The sequence below is a fragment of the Perognathus longimembris genome, chromosome 11 (assembly GCF_023159225.1).
Source record: "Perognathus longimembris pacificus isolate PPM17 chromosome 11, ASM2315922v1, whole genome shotgun sequence".
Classification (NCBI taxonomy): domain Eukaryota; kingdom Metazoa; phylum Chordata; class Mammalia; order Rodentia; family Heteromyidae; genus Perognathus; species Perognathus longimembris.
The window spans coordinates 28769664-28786221 of record NC_063171.1 but is presented as its reverse complement, the minus strand read 5'-3'; the positions used below and the strand labels follow the sequence as shown (position 1 = coordinate 28786221).

Sequence of the window (16558 nt, the reverse complement as noted above, 5' to 3'; positions counted from 1 at the left end):
GAAACAGAACCATATATCAACCTCTACCCATGAAAACAAGGAATACATACTTTTATCTCTAATACTCATTGAACATGTACAAAAATAATCATGTATTAGGCTAGAGCTATCTATAAACTTCAAAATTATACAATGAAGAAATATGCTCTTATCACAATTCAAGAAAATAGAAACTAACAATTTCAATTTATGTAATTCATTTTATTTTCTAATAATTGTTTATTTTCTAATAAACCCTCTGCAGAGAGCTGGATTTCTGTTTAGCACATTAAGATATATATGTACATATATAATGAATAATTATTGTCAAGAATAGATTTGAAATCTTAACAAAAAAGTTTGCCTTGGGCAGAAAAACAGAGGCCGCCTTCTCTGACTTGCCTATGGTCTCCCCAACTAGTCTGAGGCAGACCCAACTCCCACTCCAGTGTTCTTCTTCCATGCCATTTGATCTTCTCTGTGTCCCACAAGAACAGAACTCACACCAGAATTATGTTTCAGCCAATGTATAGCATCAGCAGACAGATGTGTGACCCACCATCACATCAGATCCGCCATCACATCAGGGTCTTTGGCCTCTCCAGTGGCATCCTGCCCCAGCCTTTGTGGCTTTACAAAATGGCAGCTGGCCTGGCTCCTTGCCTCAGTCTTAGAGCATGGTTTCCAGTGAGTAAGGAGGCAGTCTCTGCAAAGCTGCATTGCCTGTGACTGCACCATCTTACTCGGTGTGACTAAATACCTCAACACAGCCTGAAAATGCAAGTTCATACAAGCAGGTGTAGAACTGCTCCATCCTAGACCTGCAACAGAAGGGAAGGAATGAAAGGACACAGTAATTCACACAGCAGAAAAGTACTGCATAACTGAAAAGCAGCACAAATAACACAGTGGCCCATTCTCCTGGCTGCTACATGAAGCATTCTTGTACCACAGCAGCTGGATGAAGGGATCAGAAATGTCCCCAACTCGGTGCTCATTGCTTAAAACTCCCAGTTTCAAGCTCCTCCCTAGAAAAAGTAAGGACCTGTCTGTTAAGACAGAGGGCACGGTCCTGCTTTGGGCCCTAGTGGCCCATCTGGATAGGTCTGCCATTACAACTGTGATACTGGAAGAATGGGCAATCATAGCTCTGCTGCATAGGTCTACACTTTCCTCAGAATCACTACACATTCTTCTAGTCTTCCTCCATGCTCCAGAGCCATGGATATAAATGCTTTATTGAAAGTTAACACATAGCATATATGATGAGATAGGATAACACAGAATTCATGCCACTTGTCTTAATTCCTTGGCTGCCCAGTGGCAGAGCCCAGTTAGACCAGCCTTTAGGTGAGAGTTCACTTTGATTTTGAAATTTGATGCTGATTGTTTTGGGTTCCTACAGTTATTAAATCCATGTCTGAGTGGTCAAAAAAAAAGAAAAAGAAAAGTTTGCCTCAAATAAAGATGAATATGTAAACTTTCTCTTTATAGCAATGCTCATTGAGAATTTGTTGTAGGTTTTCTTTCAATGAACTAGTAGCCTCTGGCTATGGTCCAAATGACATTTGCACCTTAATGTGATTCCATATTAAGTGTTATTCAGAACATTCATAATGGACTTATTGTCTATAGTGTACATTTTGCAGTGCTGCGATATATGTATGTACGTATATATATATGTATATATATATATATATCTTTATCATCAAAATAATACTGACTTCTAGGGACCAGGCCTGATGGTGTATGCTTAGGAGATAAATGTAGGAGGACAGCAGTCAAAAGTAGACTCAAAGAAAAGGTAAGATACCCTACCTGAGAAACTAAACACAAAAAGGACTGGATATATGGCTCAAGTGGAAGAACACTTGCAAGACATGAGGCCCATAGTTCAATCTCAAGTATCATCAGAATAAATAAATTAACTTGTAACAGTTTTGGTAGCCTCGGGTTTAGGGATAAGGCCTGAGAGAGGGATGTGAGATGGGTTCATTGCTTGTTAATAGTGCTCCTCCTTCTTTCTGGCTATCAGGTCACCTCCAGTCTCTGTCCTCCTGTGTGAAATGGCACCGCATGGTAGGTGATCTTCTACGAAGCCATTTGTGCAATTGACATCTATTAGGAACCTCAGCGACCTTGTTCACCATTTATTTCTATTACAAGGATATTTCAATTAATATTTAAATTATACGTGGGATTAGAAGGGAGCCAAAGGTAACGTGGAGGAAATTACTTTTTACCTTGTCTTCCCATGCAGCATTACTTTCTAACTCACCTCCTTCTACTCTTAGAAATGACTTTCAACTCACCTGGGCACTGGAAGTCCATGGCATAATCCTGCCAATAAGGAGGCCAAGACAGAAGGGATTACTGTTGGAAGGTAGACCAGGCAACAGAGTTGTTTTCAAGACCCCACCCAATAGAAAGTGGGGCATGATGGCACATTCTTACCAGCCTAGCTGTGGCTAGAAGTATTAATAGGAGAACCAAAGTACTAGCTGTCTTAGGAGAAAACTAAAACACTGTCTCTAAAAGTACCAAACCAAAAATGTCTGGAAGCATGGCTCAAGTGATAGCAATGCTTGCCTAACAAGCACAGAGCCCTGAGTTCAAATCCAAGTATCACCAAAAAAAAGGGCCTTCAGTGAATCCAAAGGTTTTCCTTTCCCTTTCCCTCACCCTACTCTCCATTTCTTGATGTTTCTGTAAGACATCTTTACCATGGAAATCTCTCTCAACAAACTCCCCTCCTCCGGGCTAGGAATATGGCCTAGTGGCAAGAGTGCTTGCCTCACATACATGAAGCTCTGGGTTCGATTCCTCAGCACCACATATATAGAAAAGGCCAAAAGTGGCCCTGTTAGGCCCTGAGTCCAAGCCCCAGGACTCCCTTCCCCTCACCTCTGAGTGGATGCCACCATTTCCTTGCCTGAGACCCATACTATGTCCTTCTCTTTCTCATTTATCTTCCAGAATATTTTCTTCTCCTTTACCACCAGAGGGCACAGACTTGATTTTTTCATCATGTTCATGAAGTATGCAGTACAGTATGGTCTCCATTTTCAAAATTGTGTTGAACTCCTGAATCTCTTAAAAAAAACAACTTTATTGCCTTTTCTACATCCAAGTCCAAATTAACACACAGCACAGGGAAGGGTAGCCACATTATATATAATCTTTCATTCTCAGAAAGAGAAATGGACCAACTGTGATTATTAAAACACATAACAGAAGACAATGATTTGTACCTGTAATCCCCAGGTATGCAAAAGGCTAAGAAAATTAGAGTGTGAAGCGGAGCTTAAACTCTACCTTGCAAATAACCAGCCAAAAATGTAGGGATGGAGGTGTAGCTCAGGTGGTAAAGTGACAGCTGAGTGAGTAAGCTCAAGAGCCTGAGTTTAAACCCCAGTACAGTAAAAAAAATAATAGAAAGAAAAAAAAGTTCTACAGGGAGTTTTGTCAGGATCCTAGATGGACAGAGTAAAAAACATTGATAACAGCTGACGGACCAGTTGACTTTTTCCAGCCATGACATAAAGTAGTTGCCAATAAACTCAGCCACTTTCAGAGCTCTTAATTTTCACAGTTTTAAAAGCCCTTCTAGTCTAAACCATGCAGTTTAAACTGAGAATGTTTCACACCTATAATCCCAGCACTCATGAGGCCAAAGAGGAAGGATAAAAATTGCAGCCTGGCCTCAGCTACGTAAGTAAGACCCTGCTTCAAAGGAAAAGAAAAGAACAGTTTAACATTTCCTTCACTACCTCATTTATTCAAAAATCCATCTTAAGCATATAGGATATGTCAAATACTATGAATCCATAATACAATCACTTCTCACATAAGAAAAAACTTGGATTCAAAGTGCCCAGCCCTGGAGATATAGGCAGCACAGAGAAGGAAGTTTTTCAAGATAATAAGTAACCACTGGCAGACATTTGCCCATATATTAGAGGAAATGAATCCCCTTAGAAATATCTTTATAATATTTCAGTCCTACAAGAAAACTTGGAGCTTTTTTTTGAACTAGTGTTGAGAATGTCAATGAAAAGTGCTAATTGCCCCCAGACGAGAAATTGGCATTGGATGACCAAGAGTGTGTACATGTTCTCTCCAGTAATTCAGGATATATTTTATGGTTATTGGATATGCATATACATCATGACCACAGTCAAATTTACTAACACATCCATCGCATGTACTTTATCACTGTATTTGTGTGTGTGTGTGTGTGTGTTGTGATAAAGATATATAAGATATACTCTCTTGGCAAATTTAAAATAACTAATACCCTAAGCAATAAAGTATTGCATGGGAACAAATGTAGCCATGTAGTATGTTAGATCTTCAGAAATTATTCAGCTTATACTTGACAGCTTATCACTCTGACTAATGTCCATTTTCCTCCTCCTGCCACAACACTGGTAACCACCAGTCTTGTCCTCTATGAGTTCAGTTATTTTATTATTTTCCATTTCACAAATAAAACTACAGTACTCTTCATTCTGTGTCTAGTTTATTTAACCTAGCACTATGTTCTCTGAGTTCATACATATCACAAATGGAAGAATATCTTCTGTTAATGGATGAATAGTGTGTGTATATATATACATATATGTAAGTATATACACATATTTACTCATTTATAAGCATATGTAGTTAAGTATAAGTTAAGTATAATCTTCTCAATATGTATGTAGCATATATAAGTAAAATCTACTCAGAATATATATATATATTATGGCAAATATACAAATATCTTCTGTTTATAACTGAATAGCATATATACATAGTGAGAAGTTAAGTATACATAAGCATATATGACATACAATTGTATATTAAATATAATATATATAATCTACTCAGTAATATATGTACATATACTGAGTAGATTATACTTAAGTTTCATAGTGAGGCACAAAAATACCCACTCCTGATAAGGAATAGCCCTCATAAATGCTGTCTAAAAATACTAAATACAGAATCAGTCTTCAGCTATAAAAAGTCACTATCCAGCTAACACAATAATGTGGATTAATTTACATTTTTTCCAGTCTCAATTCTTCTACAAATTCTTAATTTATAATGTGATTTGATTCCTTTGTTCTCTGTAAGAGAAACCTAGTATGCTCTTCAGAGTTTCACAAGTCTGTAATCACTAATACTTTCTGGGCTTTTGTTTATGATACCTAGGAGAGTATAGCTAACAGCCTCCTAGATACATACTCAGACCTGCTGTGTCATCAATGCATGATCCTGGCCATGAACTCCAGGTAATGTAAACTGCAATGTCCCCTTACATCACTAAGTAAATGTCTTTAAAATACTATATGTTTTGGGGGCTGGGAATATGGCCGAGTGGCAAGAGTGCTTGCCTCGTAAACATGAAGCCCTGGGTTCAATTCCCCAGCACCACACCTATAGAAAATGGCCAGAAGTGGCACTGTGGAGAAGCCAGGGACAGTGCTCAGGCCCTGAGTCCAAGGCCCAGAACTGGCCAAAAAAATAAATAAATAAAATAAAATACTATGTGTTTTTAAGTGACAAATAATAAAATCACTTCAAATTCCACCATCCAGTTTTAGCAATTACAATTTATTTCCCATATCCTGTCTCAGTCTTTTCTCTATTGCATGAATAAATGTTTAGACCATCTTCTTAGCTGATGATGGGTTAAGTATACATAAGTATATATGATATACAATTGTATAGTAAATATAATATATATCATCTACTCAGTAATATATGTACATATATTGAGTAGATTATACTTAAGTTTCATAGTGAGGCACAAAAATACCCACTGCTGATAAGGAATAGCCCTCATAAATGCTGTCTGAAAATGCTAATTACAGAATCAGTCTACCATTAATCACCATCAATTGGAAGATGCATCTCAATATAAAAATATTAAAATGGGAAAATATAATATCAAGTAGAAAAACTATGGCAGCAGCACAGTTCAACTGTCTAACGCTTAACCTGGATAGCAAACTTGGCTGAAATGTAGCCAGTCATAATTTTAGAAGCATAATTCATGGAGAAATACATTCTGAGTTTTGGATTATTTTTATAAAGGCATTTATTCTTTAATATTAAAGTCATTGTTGTTAAGAGAGTTATTTAAAATCAAATCTGGGCCTCACTTTCTGGTATACATTCTCCTATTACAAAAATAAAAGCCAATAGAGTTAGGTTATACTTAAATTCTTACTAATTTAATGATTATGATGTGTTCTTATTAGTTTTGTAGACCCTTTAGTGCAGTTTGAGTCTCAGCTGAGCATAATAGAGTCATCATTTAGAAAGGCCTTTGCTATTCCAAGTCTTGAAATAGTGAAAAAAATGGGGACAAATGCTGAAGACTCAGAGGAACTGGAGGTAAGATCTTTTGTTCTTTAATTCTGGAGAAGACATTCCTATACATCACAGAACTTGCATAATGTATCTCAGCAAGTCATAATATCTACTGTCCATGCCTTCATTTTTCTTAGAGAAATAGTATTTTCTAGCACTGATATATACCATAGGTCATCCTGTGATTACATAGAGTTTATTACATAAAGATTTTTGTTACTAGTTTATTATTAGTTAACAAGAGAAGGAGTTTCCTAAAAGTACAGCACAGAGAAACAGAGAGAGCTGAAGGAAAGAAGATTCTTATAGCAAGATTAGAAGTATTTGTGGCCTCTATTTCCTCAACACTGTGACATAATGCACTTGATTTAGAAGCTGGAAACGCAATTCCTTGCTGGTATTGGATGAAGTCTTAATCAATACAATCACTTCTCTCTTGTCTTAGGACAAGAGAACTTAGGACATCTAGATGCAAGAACTGTTAGATAAAATTGAATTTGTTGTGTGTTTGTTTTTCATTTCAGAGTGTTTATATGAGCATTTTCAACATGTATGAGGACACTCTTCTAATTTTAGTGTCTAACGACCTCTACAAACTACAGATCTTAAAGGTGAGTGAAAAAAAAATTCTACTTATCATAAACATGAAGTACTCATGCTTCACTTACTTCTCATTTTCCTGATGTGTATTTCTTTCTCAGATTAGGTGGCAGAACAGTTTTTCCTATACTTCCAATAAAGTAAGACTACTCATAAAATGAAATAACTTACATTGAGTGACAAAATATACTTTTAAGAAAACAATTTTTGAGAGATGGCATCAATAGCCACTTGAGGAAGCAAATTTTCTGTCACAACATATGGGTGAACATGGTGTAGGTAATGAAGAATACTGTTGTCCTTGGCTACCTGATTATATATCTAAACAACTATTCTGGGATGGATCCTGTACACATGCAGCTTCGCAATCCCCATTGAAGGGAGAGAGCCCTGTAGGCATTCTGTTCTCATGAGTTCCACTTCCTATGGTTTGATTATATCGCCAAAGTTCATATATTGGACTCAATCCCAACTGCAGCAGGCTAAAGAGGATATCTCTGAGAATTGATTATATCTCAAGGATTCTTCCCTCACGAATGAATTGAAGGTATTGTCATGGAAGTGGATACTTGAAAAGAAAGGTGAATTTGGCCCCTTCCTTTCCTCTCTTTTCTGTGTTCTCTGCTCCCTTTCTGCCACTGGTGATGCAGCAAGAAGACCCTCACCAAATGAGAGCCCTTACTCCTTGGATTTCATAGCTTACCGAATTGTAGGAAAATGAATCTCTGTTCTTTATATATTGCCTAGTCTCAGATATTCTGAAAGTGGACTTCAGAACAGTATGCCACATAGGAGAAGTCAATGTGACAAGAATTGTCCCCAGTCATTGGCATAGATACTATGCTCTTAGGATTTAGAACAAAAAGAAGGTACCGTGGGACAGGTTTAAATCAAAAGGAGCAGGACATTTCTAACCAAGTTGCCTCAAGTAATACAGTCTCTCAGACATACTGTTTCTAGGTGGTGAATTTGCAGAGGAATGCTGAGATAAGCTAAAATATGCATTGTACTCATAAATTGACATGTTGAATTGCAACCCTTTGTATAACTATTTAAAGAAAACAAAAACAAAATAAAATGAAGAATGAAACTAATATAAAACTAATGAAGGCTGATGCCAAGAAAAAGAAACAATTTTATGAAACCTTTTAATTCTCTTTTAAAACTGAAAGGTAGATGTTATGTGTTTGTTTGTTTTTTTACAAGAGTATCTACTTAGAAAAGGCAGGAAAGCAACTGATTATCATACCATCACATCACACTAAGCTTTTAAAAATGTCTAACAAGTTACTATTGTAATGATTATTAGTAGTGCAGTAAATAGAATTAATATTAAACACAGAGGGAGTTACTATAGTAGATAAAGTAGAATATTAGTTATTTGAGAGTTGCTCTGTTCTGAGATAAAGTTAGATAACTTGTGGATTTTCTTGGGAAACCACAGGGATTTGAGGATTGATAAAATTGGAGAAGAGAAGGAAATATTAAATTAAAATGCCACAGTTTTAAGTTGACTTTTGTGTTTCCAACAGGAAATGACAAAGTGGATGAATGAAAATAATTTATATTTTCAAGAGAGAGTGATGGTGATCATCAGCAGGGTGTTAAGCTTTGCATCAAAGAAAGCCAGAGGACAGGTAAGCCATAGACTACAATAATGCCACTGACCATGAAGAACATATTTCTAAAGTGCTGCTTGGTTTCTTTAGGGCCTTCAGAGCACTAGATTGTCTGCTTGACGTTAGTTGTGCCCATCAATGGAGATTTCTGAAAAAAAAAGTCAATATTCTGCATGATTTTGATCCAATCAGACTCAAACAATTGATTCAGATACATTCTAGCTTACAGAAGTTGAGTTTCCCAAATAATTAGGATGCATGATGCTTTAGAAATTCAGATATGTTTGAAAAACCACATTTTTGGTGACTTTGGATTCTCCTCTATGGACCAAAATGAATTTTATTTGAACCCTTACATATATTCCATCCTTACCATCTTTTATACATTCTCCATATTTTCCTCAAACATTTCAAACTATTATTTCTTTATTTTAAATTTATGTAAGTAATTCTTGAGTATTTTCCACCAAAAAAAAAATGGTAGGAGAAGCAAGACGGTAGATTAGACGTGTCTGTTTTAACTCTGTGAATGAAAGAGTCTAGTAACAAAAGAGAGACTATATTCTGAAGAGAGAAGTAGAGGAAGACCATCAAAAATCATGAAAGATGTGGTGGGGTAGGAAAATAGCATGAATAAACAAAGACAAGAAAGAAAAGGAGCTGAAAGTTCTAAGCTTGTCCCAGACTCTCTGAAAGAGGCAGGGGAAACTGAAGGTGAAATCACAAAATAAACCCAGTAGCCTAGAGGACCCACTGCCAATTCTAGTTATAAGGTAAATCTGCAACTATCATGAGCCTTAAACTAAGTACAGGGATTCGTTGAGACACTGCTCTGCTGTGGAAAGCTAGCCTCAGTGGAAAAAAGACATTCAGTCACTTCTCTCATCGTGGAAGACTATAGCAAGACATCATCTTGGGAGAGGACTTATTGCATGAGACTGAGATACTCTGGGGACTTTAAAACAAAGAACAATCAAGGCTCAGCGAGTCTTGAGATACCATAGCCCAGTGTGTGGATGAGCAATGGTCATCAAAGGTAATTACAGAGAAGGAAAGAGTCTGCACAGGGTTCCACAAAGAAGCCCACGCAGTGGGGATGTTAAGCAGTGATGTGTATAGAAGTCAGAAGCCCCTCTCTCCCTGCTGAGGCGCATGTCCCATTGTCCGGAGGTCATGATAGAAACAAAGCATAGAGCCTGTGAGTGACATCCTAGTCAGCCTCCAAGGCCTGCCTCCTGGCTGCATAAATTGGCTGCTAAGTAAGTCTAAAAGCCTCCAGCTCAAATCTGATTTGGCAGATTTGCTGGCAGAGATGAAAAGTACTGAGTGCTTCTACTAGTGTGTGTTTGCTCACAAGCAAGTCGAAGGGTCCCAACTCGGGCCTGCAAGATGACGTGATTTCCACAGCCCCCACCCCCACCCCAGCTCCCCAGCTGGGTGGGGTCTGAAAGCAATGAGACCTGCCTCCAAGAGCTGGATCCAGCATGTGTTTGCTTCCACGCAAGACTAGGGGCCCTAACTCCAAACCTTCTGAGTCACAGACTTCTCCTGGGAGGTGAAATAAGTACTGAGACCAAGAAGCAGACACAAAAAATCCTTCAGTTCTTTACCAGACAGTTAAGAACTGGATGCTCTGTCTGCTACACCCACTCTCTGACATATTTGGTGGTCACCTGAGGCTTGGATATTAGCCATCTCTGGGCCACAAACTTGGGGAACCTGTCCACACCCAGATGGTAAAGCTTATATGTGAAAGCACCCCAGTAGTAGATAAGTGACTTCTACAAGAGACTCTATGTGGCTTGACTTGATTTTAGCAGTGTTGGGGATCAAGCCTGGTGCTCTGGACACAAGGGGAAATTCTGGGCTACTCAGTCATCTCCCCAGTGTAGTGATGAGAAATAGCACCCCAAACCCACCATTACATTGTCCTGCCTGATCATGGAGAATATTTAACTGAAAGAGAACATGTGTTTAGAATGTTGAGCCAACTACTCAGCCTCAGGTGCAAAATGTTCAACACAGAAACAGAACAGATATTCAAAACCAAGGCAACAGGACACTTCCAACCTCAACACTTCCACAGGAAGAAAGCCTAATGATGGTAAAATGGATGAGATATTAAATCATTTAAAAGTAGATATAAGAATGTTCAATAAAATTTAAGAAGATGATAATGAGCACACAGGGGAATTCTAAGAAAATTTAAGTAAGAACTGCATGAAAGAGGTATTCAAGGAAGACACAAGAATAACGAGGAAAGGTAAAATTTAAGTTCTGGAAATGAAAATCTCAATAAATGAAAACCTGTGGGACACCTTAAAAAAAAAGTAACTCATCAGCATAGAGAAAGAGGCGCAAGCTAAAAGCAACATATGTTCAATAAAATAATAGCAGAAAAATTCCCAGATATTGAAAAAAAGATTGTTATTCACATTTAGGACACTTTTAGGACAAGTAGGAAAAAACCTCTACTTGTCAGATTATCATTTAAACATTAGGCTTACAAAGCAAGAGAAGAGCAGTGAAAGTTGAAAGAGAAAAGCAGAGTCATCTATAAAAGCAACCTATTAGAATAACAGCAGATTTCTGAAAACAAAAGTTAAAAGCAAAAAGGGTAGGGAATAAAGAATTTATTTCAAGTCTTGCAAGAAAATAACTGCCAACTTGGGCTGCCATACCCAGCAATGCTATTCTTTTATTATTGAAGGACAAATAGAAAAAAAATCTCCTATGATTAAACCAAAGTAATTTGTGAAGACTAAACCATACGTAAAGGAACTCTACACACAGAAGGGAAAAATAAAAGAAATGGCAAAATACACGAAAGGATAAATATCACTATGTAATTAGATAAGCAAAGAAAGCGTAAAGAAAACCAAACATTATAAAACCAGTGGCCAAATGCTAGTGGCCTACCTACTCGGGAGGCTGAGCTCTGAGGATCATGGTGCGAAGCCAGCCTGGGCAAAAAAAGTCCCCTTCAGACTCTTATCTCCAATTAACCACCAGAAAACTGGAGGTGACACTGTGGCTCAAAGTGGTAGACTGCTAACCTTGAGCAAAAGAGCTCAGAGACAGCACCCAGGCCCTGAGTTCAAGCCCTATGGACAACAAAAAATTTAAAAAACTAAATAAAGCCAATAGAATGGCAAAAGGGCATAACTTTCATTAATAAATGTGAATGTTAATGGTCTCCATTCTCTAAATAAGACAGAATCCAGTAGATCGAATTCAAAAACAAGACATGACCATTTGTTTCCTACAAGAAATGCACCCAAATGGCAAAGACAAATATAGGGTTAGTCAAGTAGACCAAAATCAGTCAGAAAGAACAGTTACTTCATAAAGGGGACAATTAATAGATAACAATTATAAACATATATTCAGCAAATGTCAGTGCATGATTCTAGTAGGCAAATACTACTAGATGTAAAAGCACAGAGATATTCTAATACATGAATTGTGGGGAACTTTAATATCCCACTTTCACCAATAGGTTGTCCAGACAAAAAGTCAGCAAAGAAAGCTCAGCATAAAGCAATATTATTGTACTGACAGACTGCTACAGAATATGCGACCCCACATCTGCAAAATATATACTCTTCTCAGCAGCTTATGAAACTTGCTCATTTTCTCCAAAATACATCGTATCTGGAGACATAAAGCAAGTCTTAACCAGTATAAGAAAATGTAAATAATTTCCTGTATCCTATCAGACCATAGTGGAATAAAATTAACAAAAGTATTAAAACACATGGGAGACTGACTAATTCATTCTTGAAAATAAATGAAAAAAATAAAGAGGGAAATAAATCTTGCTAGAATCAAGTGAGAATGAAAACAAGATTTTTCAGAACTCACATATATTAGTGAATTACATTTAATCTCAAGCCTCTTTTTTGCAAATTTTGTACCATAAACCTTCCACATACTTATTTGTACAGAATCACAAGGAATTTTAGAAGTAGAGAGACTCCCTTTCCAAGTCAAAAGACTTATGCAAGCCACCCAGTCTCTCTTTTGAGCACATAAATAGCTATTATCTGAAGGGCAAGAAGGTGAAAGACCTCTACAATGAAATCTAGAAAGCACTGATATCATCAACTGCCTTCTCAGAAACCTCACATTCTGACCACTTCCTTCTCGCCAACATTTATTTTGTCTTGTTTCACCTTTAATAATTTTTAGACATACAAAATTTGTTTAATGACTTATGTTAGAGTTAATCATAAGAGATTGGAAATAAGTATTTGTGATAGTATTTTCTTGCATCCTTTTCCTAATATGTGTATCAAAAAACAAAACAAAAACCCTCAGTCATATTGAAACAAGAAATCAAGCACCAAGCCTAGTGGAGCTTATGTGTAATCCTAGCACCTGGTGGCTGAGATAGGAGTATTATGAATTCAAGGTAGGGCTTCATATAAAGCCCTGTCTCACAAAGTACAAAAATAAAAACTGAAATAAAACTAAGTCAACCTTTTTTAAAAATCTGATTATTTTTCTATTTTGTTTCAAAAACAGCTTGGAATAGAGTACAATTTACTTAAATTGAGGGATGCAGTCCGTGATAGCCTTCACTCTTGCTTATTTCAGGGTCCAAAGAAGAGAGTGTCCTGTTTAAATTTTCTGATTTGTAAAGAGAGTGTTTCTATACCTGTAATATGGCTTGAGCTTTATTCAAATATTTGAACAATTTATGGTTAAAAAATAAGAAAGAATATAGCAAGTGAGGTTTAAGATTATTTCATTCCAACTGTTTGTTTGGAAATGTCTCACATTCTGTTGTATATTATATATATATATGTATATACATATATGTACATGTATATACATATATATTCTAATGAGCTGAACTCAGATAACAGGTAAGATATTTTGCAGTTTCATCTTCAATTGTCTTCCTTCTCTCTTTCTTATTCTGCGGTAGGGGTCATTCTACCATACCTATACCCCAGGATTAAAGTATGAAACAATAAGTGTGCAAAAGAAGGACTTCCTACTTGTTAGTTGAGGGTTCCTAGCTCTTTTGGATTTGTTTAACACACTACCTGCTTTTCTCTTCTGCAGTGTGCATTAAATGCCACCAGGGGGAAGTATATGAGCACTTTGCAGAACACTGAATCTAAGATCATCCACCCACCATAGTCATGGAAGTTTCAGTAAATTAGGGGTGTGTGTGTGTGTGTGTGTGTGTGTGTGTGTGTGTGTGTGTGTGTGTGTGTCCAGGTCTGGGTGCTATCCCTAAACAATTGTGTTCAAGGCTAGTTCTCTACCATTTGAGCCACAGCTCAGCTTCTGGTTTTTTGGTAGTTAGTTAGAGATACAGCTCATGAACTTTCCTGCCTGGACTGGCCTCTAACCATAATCTTCAGATATCAGCCTTCTGAGTAGGATTATAGCATAAGCCACTGACACCAGGTATAAGTTAGTTTTCTTTATAAATTTATGTCCTTTATAAATGATTGTTAGTGGGAATAATGGAGGAAACATAAAACAAGACAGTAAAAATTAGTTGGTTTTTTTTTTTTTTTTTTTTTTTGGCCAGTCCTGGGCCTTGGACTCAGGGCCTGAGCACTGTCCCTGGTTTCCTTTTTGCTCAAGGCTAGCACTCTGCCACTTGAGCCACAGCGCCACTTCTGGCCGTTTTCTGTATATGTGGTGCTGGGGAATCGAACCCAGGGCCTTATGTATACAAGGCAAGCTCTCTCGCCACTAGGCCATATCCCCAGCCCCTAAAAATTAGTTTTAATGAATTAAAAAACACAAGCCTCCCACAGGCCTGCAATACACACACACACACACACACACACACACACACACACACACACATTTTTTTAAAAAAAGCAGATTTCTCTGGGACTAGAGAAATAATAAAATAATAAATGACTAGAGAAATAATAAAATGGAGCAATTCACACTTCTTCACTGACTTACAGTTCTATTTAATATTTAAAGAGTTTTACAGGGCTGGGGATATGGCCTAGTGGCAAGAGTGCCTGCTTCATATACATGAGGCCCTGGGTTCGATTCCCCAGCACCACATATACAGAAAATGGCCAGAAGTGGCGCTGTGGCTCAAGTGGCAGAGTGCTAGCCTTGAGCAAAAAGAAGCCAGGGACAGTGCTCAAGCCCTGAGTCCAAGCCCCAGGACTGGCAAAAAAAAAAAAAAAAAAAAAAAAGAGTTTTACATATGAAAGTATTGGAAATCTACACATCATGCTATTGATCCTAGGATTTTGCTCTCTATAAATTGCAGACTGGTTTATGGAATAGAAAACAACATTAATTGAGTTACGGATACTTTTTCTAGGAATTTTCTGTCATGTTACTATCCCCATAGTAAATGTTACAAAATGGCATTCATTTATCTCTATGTCACAGATGAGCAAATTGGGAGTAACCGAGGAAAGATTTAAGTGAAAAATTTTAAAACCATGAGTTCTACCCTCAAATACTGTTCTGATAAGAGGAATAGGTATTGACATTTAAGGCTGACTATGCACAGGAAATACAGTTTTCTCCTTTGTTTCTCCAACAGACAAGTGTTGATGCTCCATGCTTAGGTGTCCTGGCATCAGAGCTGTCTCTTTTGTGCTGTCATGCAGATTCATCAATCGCACAGCAAGCATCTTCAGGAATGTATTACCTTCTCAGCATTGCGAAGTGTCAACATGGTAAGGATGGTTCGCCATGGTTTCTTTTTTTTTCTTTCTTTCTTTTTCTTTTTTTTTTTTTTTGCCAGTCCTGGGCTTGGACTCAGGGCCTAAGTACTGTCCCTGGCTTCTCTTTGCTCAAGGCTAGCACTCTGCCACTTGAGCCACAGCGCCACTTCTGGCCATTTTCTATATATGTGGTGCTGGGGAATTGAACCCAGGGCTTCATGTATACAAGACAATCACTCTTGCCACTAGGCCATATTCCCAGCCCCTCACATGGTTTCTAAAATTTATAATGAATATGTCAATAATTATCTGTGAGCCTCAGGACAACTATGCCTGTGAATTTCTTAGTCCTAGCTCAAGAGCTACAGCTTCAGATTCTAAATTATGGTTTCAAAAAATAGTTTTAGCATTGTCAAGAAACTCTTGCAATAATATAGTCAGGTTAAAAAAAAATAATACATTTAGGTTAGTTTTGGGTGTTAATGATGGGGACAGGCATACCATGTGGAGCCAGGAAGGGAGGGGAAAAATAAAATGCACTCACAAGACATTTTTAAAGGCAGGTTTATCTCTGCAAATTCAAGAAAAATCAAAATGACTCCCTGTATCCTGTCAGAGCACAATGGAATAAAATTGGAGCTCAACAGCGAAAGATATACATAAAATACTCAGACTCATGGAAACTGAACAATATATTGCTGAATGATCGGTGGGTCATCAAAGAGATAAGAAGGGCAAACATTTTAGGAATTCAATATAAATGAGCACTTGAAATGCCAGCTCCTCTAGGATACAGCAAAGGCAGAGGATAGTTTATAGCTAAGAGTGCCTGGGTCAACAAGTTAGAAACCTCAAATCAGTACTCTGATGATGCACCTCAAGCTCCTAGTAAAACAGACACAAACCAAACCCAAAACTAATAGAGGGAAAGAAATAATAAAAATTAGATCAAAAATAAATTAAGAGACTGAAAAAATACAAAGAATCAACAAAATAAAGTCAAGAGAAATACATAAAGGGAAGTCAAATAGGGAAGAAGAAGTAAAACTATCTGTTTGAAGATGACATGATCCTACATGTAAAGGACCCCATAAACTCCTCCCCCAAGTTACTAGAGCTGATTCCAATCTTTGGGAAAGTAACAGGATATAAAATCAACCCATAAAATTAGTAGCTTTTCTGTACACCAACAACAAGATCGAGACTGAAATCAGGAAAGCCACCCCATCTGCAATAGTCTCAAAAGGAATAAAATACCTAGAGAATAACCAAGGATATGAGGGAGCTCTACAGTGGAAACTGTAAAATCTTAAGAAAATTGAAGAAGAC

General features: G+C 37.4%; 1 protein-coding gene across 1 annotated transcript in view; it reads left to right on the top strand.

The window, feature by feature from the left end:
* The first annotated feature begins 1945 nt into the window (after positions 1-1945).
* The window catches only part of Mroh9 (maestro heat like repeat family member 9), a 51271-nt gene continuing 36658 nt past the window's right edge, over positions 1946-16558 (top strand). The window contains exons 1-6 of the mRNA XM_048356674.1: positions 1946-2058; positions 5179-5258; positions 6231-6366; positions 6867-6953; positions 8475-8579; positions 15106-15241. Coding sequence (XP_048212631.1) covers positions 1966-2058; positions 5179-5258; positions 6231-6366; positions 6867-6953; positions 8475-8579; positions 15106-15241 — 637 coding nt within the window. The 5' untranslated portion in view covers positions 1946-1965. The remainder of the gene's footprint in view (positions 2059-5178; positions 5259-6230; positions 6367-6866; positions 6954-8474; positions 8580-15105; positions 15242-16558) is intronic.